A 6,599-nucleotide genomic window follows, 5' to 3' on the forward strand; every position below is an offset into this window, starting at 1 on the left:
GGGTGCTGATCACAAATGTGATGATTCTGGGCAGAGGTGTCAGGAGTCCTCAGGAACTGTTGCAACCTGTTTGTTACTATATGTTCCGATTAATGGCACGCATTGCTGGTGAACCATTACACACAGTCAATAATAATGTTCCGCACTATTGCGCGTAACAGGACTCTGTCAGGAATGTTGTGAATCAGGTAAATTGCCCTGTATTGTATTGTATTTCTCATAATGTACATGGATATGTGATGTGCTATGAAGCAAAATTAATGTTTGAGTTATGACTCACTAGTACATGGCATCATACGCGTAATATTGTCAGTCATATTTTTCCACTGTTTGGCTTCACCATCATCAAAATGTTTGCATGAAAATTCAGTAAGGTATATCTTATACACCTTACTGAATATACCTTATATACCTTACCATTTGTAACCTTCAGCATTAGTGAAGGTTACAAATGATCTTCTTTTGGCCTCAGACAATGGACTCATCTCTGTGCTTGTCCTGTTAGACCTCAGTGCTGCTTTTGATACTGTTGACCATAAAATTTTATTACAGAGATTAGAGCATGCCATAGGTATTAAAGGCACTGCGCTGCGGTGGTTTGAATCATATTTATCTAATAGATTACAATTTGTTCATGTAAATGGGGAGTCTTCTTCACAGACTAAGGTTAATTATGGAGTTCCACAAGGTTCTGGGCTAGGACCAATTTTATTCACTTTATACATGCTTCCCTTAGGCAGTATTATTAGAAAGCATTGCTTAAATTTTCATTGTTACGCAGATGATACCCAGCTTTATCTATCCATGAAGCCAGAGGACACACACCAATTAGTTAAACTGCAGGAATGTCTTACAGACATAAAGACATGGATGACCTCTAATTTCCTGCTTTTAAATTCAGATAAAACTGAAGTTATTGTACTTGGCCCCACAAATCTTAGAAACATGGTGTCTAACCAGATCCTTACTCTGGATGGCATTACCCTGACCTCTAGTAATCCTGTGAGAAATCTTGGAGTCATTTTTGATCAGGATATGTCCTTCAATGCGCATATTAAGCAAATATGTAGGACTGCTTTTTTGCATTTGCGCAATATCTCTAAAATTAGAAATGTCCTGTCTCAGAGTGATGCTGAAAAACTAATTCATGCATTTATTTCCTCTAGGCTGAACTATTGTAATTCATTATTATCAGGTTGTCCTAAAAGTTCCCTGAAAAGACTTCAGTTAATTCAAAATGCTGCAGTTGAGTACTGACGGGGACTAGAAGGAGAGAGCATATTTCACCCATATTGGCCTCTCTTCATTGGCTTCCTGTTAATTCTAGAATAGAATTTAAAATTCTTCTTCTTACTTATAAGGTTTTGAATAATCAGGTCCCATCTTACAGGGGGTCGTTTTGACCGTTGGGGTTTTTCTGTAATTATTGTATGGCTTTTGCCTTACAATATAAAGCGCCTTGGGGCAACTGTTTGTTGTGATTTGGCGCTATATAAATAAAATTGATTTGATTTGATTTATATATTATATTCCAATTCTAAGGTGGAACTATGCTAGTATACTAAGGTATATCGAAATATCTAAAAAGGAAGAGTAAAATAGAAGAATAGAAGAGAGTAGAGTAGAGCCACTTAGGTGCCTAGGGATGGTAGGTTGAAAAGCTTTTTTATCCCATGGGAACTCTCCCTACCCACCCAAGCGGCTCAAGAAAAAAGTAAATGGTAAATGAACTACATTTATATAGCGCTTTTCCATCTGCCTCAGACGCTCAAAGCGCTTTACAATTATGCCTCACTTTTACCCCGATGTCAGGGTGCTGCCATACAAGGCGCTCACTACACACCGGGAGCAATAGGGGATTAAAGGCCTTGCCCAAGGGCCCTTAGTGATTTTGCAGTCAGGCGGGGATTTGAACCCATGATCTTCTGGACTCAAGCCCAACACCTTAACCACTAGACCATCACCTCCTCTAAAAAGTATAGATTTGGTCATGTTATTTTATTATAGAAACAGAAGCTATGATGTAATGTGTATAGTTATCTATCTAAAGTAACTCTGCTAGCATACTATAGGAAAATAAAAAGCTATCAAATGGAAACCTAAAAACTAAGGTACTATATGTTGATATCTTTAAAAAGAACACATAAACTGATGAATCATTAAAAATCGACACCATGTAAAATAAAATTGTAAATAACAAAAATAAGCTAGTTCTAGTTAAAAGCGCTAAATTATCCGTTAGTAAGCCAACCGTACCTCGCAAGCTAACAAGATAAACAAAAATGGTAATTAGTGTATAAAGTATAATAGCGTAGTTAAACCTACAATAATGGTATTAACAAATACATGTAAAAATAAATGTGGACAAAAGTATGAATAATGTGGGTTATCAAACAGAAAAGAACCAATTATTTTGTAAGCTACAATAAACGGTGCTACAGCCAGCTAGATAAGGATGAAGACATGATATAAGTATCTTAGTAAAAGGATATAAAGGTGTAATATTCCCGGTTAAAGAGAGCTCGAGGCTTGTGGCTGCAGCAACATGTAGGCCAGGTTAGCCTATAACTAACATGACAGAGATGGATAAATTCCAGGTAAGCTAACGAACATATATGTAGCTAACATAAACGTAAGCATGTATGGGGCACATTTTGCCACTAATTTGTTTTTATATATCAACATATGTGTTTCAATTGTTGTGCAACTCTTTTAGGTCCAGTTTTGTGCATGTGCAATGGTTATAAATGAGGCTCCTTGTCTGTATCAACATGTTGTTTTGGCACAGGTTTTGCACTGCACACACACCCTTGAAACTCCAGATGTACAGTGAGAATACAGGTGTGATTTGAAGCTTGCTAGATTTTTGCCAATTTAAATGCTGAAGTAAATAAATAACAAATTAATAAATACAGCATATAAAGCAAGTTACTCACAAGGCCACACATAAAACAGTAATTTCTATATCGTCACACATACAATTATGTGGTCTTATAAATTTGTCAAACTCTGAACACCATTCTCCAAAGCCATGCAGTATTTCACCCATTCACCCATGTTTCACCTTTTTTGATGCGTTCAGTCATTGATCAACCCGACAAAAAGTAACACTACCCACATTAGGCAGATCTTTGCTTGGCTTGCTGAAGGTAAACTGCTGGAGCAGATGATGCTCTTATCATTAAATGAAAAGCCAATTAGACCAGATTGTCAAAGTGTGTGTAGCATCAACTCATTGAGTTGATCACTTTTTACGTCTATTCTCTCAAAACTTCAATAACATGTCTTAATATAAATGACCCTCCTGTGCAGAATCTAAAAATATTATGCACTAAGCACTGAAGGGTATTACACTGAAAAGAAAGAATACCTGTCAGAAACCTGTCCTGAGATTAGGGAGCCAAGGAGGTACCCCACAAAGAGAGTCGAGGATGCAAAGGGAACTTTCCACTGGTTGTCACAAACAAGATCCCACTGTTAAAAGAGATGAAGATTTGAATCAAAAGTTCTTTCCAAACAAATATATATACAGGTTGATACTGACCTCAGTCACTATGTTGGATTGGTAAATGTCTTTATTGTAGTTCCATCCATCGAAACAGCGCTCCTGTTCCAGGTCAGAGAGGTTAAAATCTCTCCCTGGAATAAATCCTTGAGCCGAAAGGTTTCTCACCACATCCAGCCTGTACCTGCTGCACTGGCTTGGCACCTGTTCACCGTCCACTACAATGACGGGAATGATGGCGTTTCTCCACTCTTGTGTTAGGTTGACCTCCGGAATGAGACAGCTGTGTTTGGGAGTTGCACCAACAAAGACAATGTAAAGCCCATTGAATCCAGTCGAGATGAAAACTGTGTTAAGAAGGAAAAATGTGGTCCAGAAGAAAGGGCCGGACTGTCCAAGGAAGGCAGTGTCTTCTTCATAGTCAGCCATTCTGTTTCAAATGTGTTTCTTTGCGATGTGGCTCGTAAAGTCTTCAGCTCGAGACAGACTGGTGGGGCTGAGTGAAGCTGGTGCCTCTGTGGGATGGGTTCCCCACTGAAAGACTGTGCTCTCCTCTCCTGAAAGTGAATAAAACCTCTTTTCAAAGGAACAGCTGTTTCAGCCCAAAGTGGAGAACTCCTTACGTCTGTCTGTTCGATGTACTTTGTGTACATCCAAAAACCGACAAGAAAGTCATGTCATTACATTAATGAATGGAAAACCGTCTCTTGCTGATTTGATTTTGGAGAATTTAATGATTTAAATTATCAAAAGCTTTACTAACCTTTGCACTCGCTCCCTGCTGAGGTAAAAGTTTTCAAAACAACATTCCGCACGCTCTTAAATACCCCAAAGAAGTACATGTGGTTGGACTCTAAGAAGCTTTTAGACTCCAGCTGGACTATTTTAAATCATGCAGAAGCAAATGTACATATAAAAAACAGCCAATTTTCCTAAAAGTAAAGTTTGTTTTCTACCTTGAAGAATTTGGATCTAATACACTGGAAACATTCTTCTTTGGTTACTGTGACCTGAAGTGAAATTTGGCCTGTCCCAAAATGAATGCCCAGAGGAAATAAAACAAGTGCCCTTCTTTATGTAGTTGGCTGGTTATGTGGCTCATGTTATATTTTTGAGTCTCCCGGCTACTTATGTAATCCAGTAAAACAGCCCACCCTTACAAATCACTTTTTGCATCACAACAGGGTCAGGCAAAAGTTGCTTTTCGAGTTGATGTTTTCGAGTACTTTTATTCAGTGTACGTCTATTTTTATTTGTCCTTCTGTTATTTTGACTCCACACCAGATCATTGAATGTGTGTTATATTGTTTGTTTTTATGCTTATTTCATATGCTTATTTCATAATCTTGTGTATGTTGAATTCTCAGGACAAGACAAGATCAACTTTATTACCATCATCCTTCGGGGCAAAATATCAATGTCACAGCAGCTCAAGAGACACAAAAACAAGATATAGGTAAAGGGATAAGAAGGCTTTGTAGTACATGCTATGTACCTGTTGTACAGTGAAACAATATGAACCCAAGATATTTCATATTTTTATGCTCACCTTAATTTGTTAACATCCATCAATTAATGTATTTCATGCATGCAACACATTCCAAAACAAACAAACAAACAAGCAAACAAAGTCAGGACAGGCCAACTTAGGGCTAGTAATGTGGTGCAAAGCAATTAAATGTTGTTTAAAACTGGTGATGCCAACAGTGATTTTAATCATGATTTAGTACAAAAGCTCCATCCACTGATGGCTAGGGATGGGTACTGATAACATTTTATCAATGCCATTATCGATTCCGCTTATCGATCCAATTCCTTATTGATTCCCTTATCAATACGTCTTGTGAATTTTCTGTGTACTAAAAGTAGGCTTTACAGGTTTTGTATGTCAACACCATTTTATTGAGTCTTAAAGTAAATAAATATGAAATTGGTCACTGGATCCTTCAAAATGGATCAATAAAATCTGTACATGGTTTCTGTATCCTTGATGTACATGATGGATCCTCGATCTCTGGACATAAACAGAAATAAACAACATCTGTAGTTTTTTATGAAAAGCATTTTCTTTCCGATATTATGAGACAAATGTAACTCCATAGACCCTGAGCTGAGCTCTTGCAGCCGGCTGCGCTGCACGTCAACATTAATGTAATTCAGAAAGAACGGAGAATGTCTCATTTTGGTCAGTTGTAGTTTGGTGTGTGTATTACAGCATTTGGAAAGAGGTGTAATTTGATTTAAAACTGCAATTTGCTTTGAAGTTCTTAATTCCAGCTGAAAGTGTTTCAAACTGAGCACTTAGTCCCACAAAACAGGAATGGAAAGGAGGATGATTCTCATTTCTTGCCCGCAGCAAGACAAGAGTCCCAGTTAGTGACTTCAATCAGCACAAAGGTGACTCACGATTGACATCTTTAAATGGCTTTTAATGAAGAAATTGCAGACCTGCCGCTTCTGAAAAGCAGTGAAGCAGAGAACCAGTAAAGCAGCAGGTCGCAGTGCTGCTTCGTTGCTTCAAGCTTGAAGCAGAGCCGCTGCAGAAGCAGCGTAATTTGAATTGAAGGACTGATAAGGGAATCGTTAAGCACAAAGGCTATTGATGCCGGTGGATCGGATAATTTCTTAACGATTCTTAAAAGGAACCAGTATTTCATATGCAACCCTACTAAAGGCTGAACAAAGATGGGCAGAGGATCTCCAGTTTGTCAATGAATGCATGAGAGAATTATTGAGATGTTTAAAAGCACTGTTCCTTAAAGAAAGATTAATTTAATTTTTTTAATTAATTAATTTAACTAATTTAATTAGCTTATAATGCGCCAAATCACAGCAAAAGCCGTCTCAAGGCGCCTTACATAAAACAAGTCAACATAAAATTTAATAAATAATTAAAAATGAATAAAAAATTCAAATACATAAATAAAAACAGAAGTAAAAGAATAAAACAAATAAAAATAAAAACTATCCATAAGAAAGAGAATAAAAATAGGTTTTGAGTCTTGACTTAAAAATGTCCACAGACTCAGACTGCCTCACGGTCGTAGGAAGACTACAGGGTGGGTGCACGATACAAAAAGGCTCTTTGACCTGC

General features: G+C 37.5%; 1 protein-coding gene across 1 annotated transcript in view; it reads right to left on the bottom strand.

The window, feature by feature from the left end:
• slc22a5 (solute carrier family 22 member 5) overlaps nt 1-4,511 on the bottom strand; it is a 31,525-nt gene extending 27,014 nt beyond the window's left edge. Inside the window, exons 1-2 of the mRNA XM_034177988.1 lie at nt 3,545-4,511; nt 3,371-3,474 (exon numbers count right to left, since the gene is read on the bottom strand). Coding sequence (XP_034033879.1) covers nt 3,371-3,474; nt 3,545-3,934 — 494 coding nt within the window. The 5' untranslated portion in view covers nt 3,935-4,511. The remainder of the gene's footprint in view (nt 1-3,370; nt 3,475-3,544) is intronic.
• Nucleotides 4,512-6,599: the final 2,088 nt, after the last annotated feature.

The sequence above is a fragment of the Thalassophryne amazonica genome, chromosome 9 (assembly GCF_902500255.1).
Source record: "Thalassophryne amazonica chromosome 9, fThaAma1.1, whole genome shotgun sequence".
NCBI classification, from domain to species: Eukaryota; Metazoa; Chordata; class Actinopteri; order Batrachoidiformes; family Batrachoididae; genus Thalassophryne; species Thalassophryne amazonica.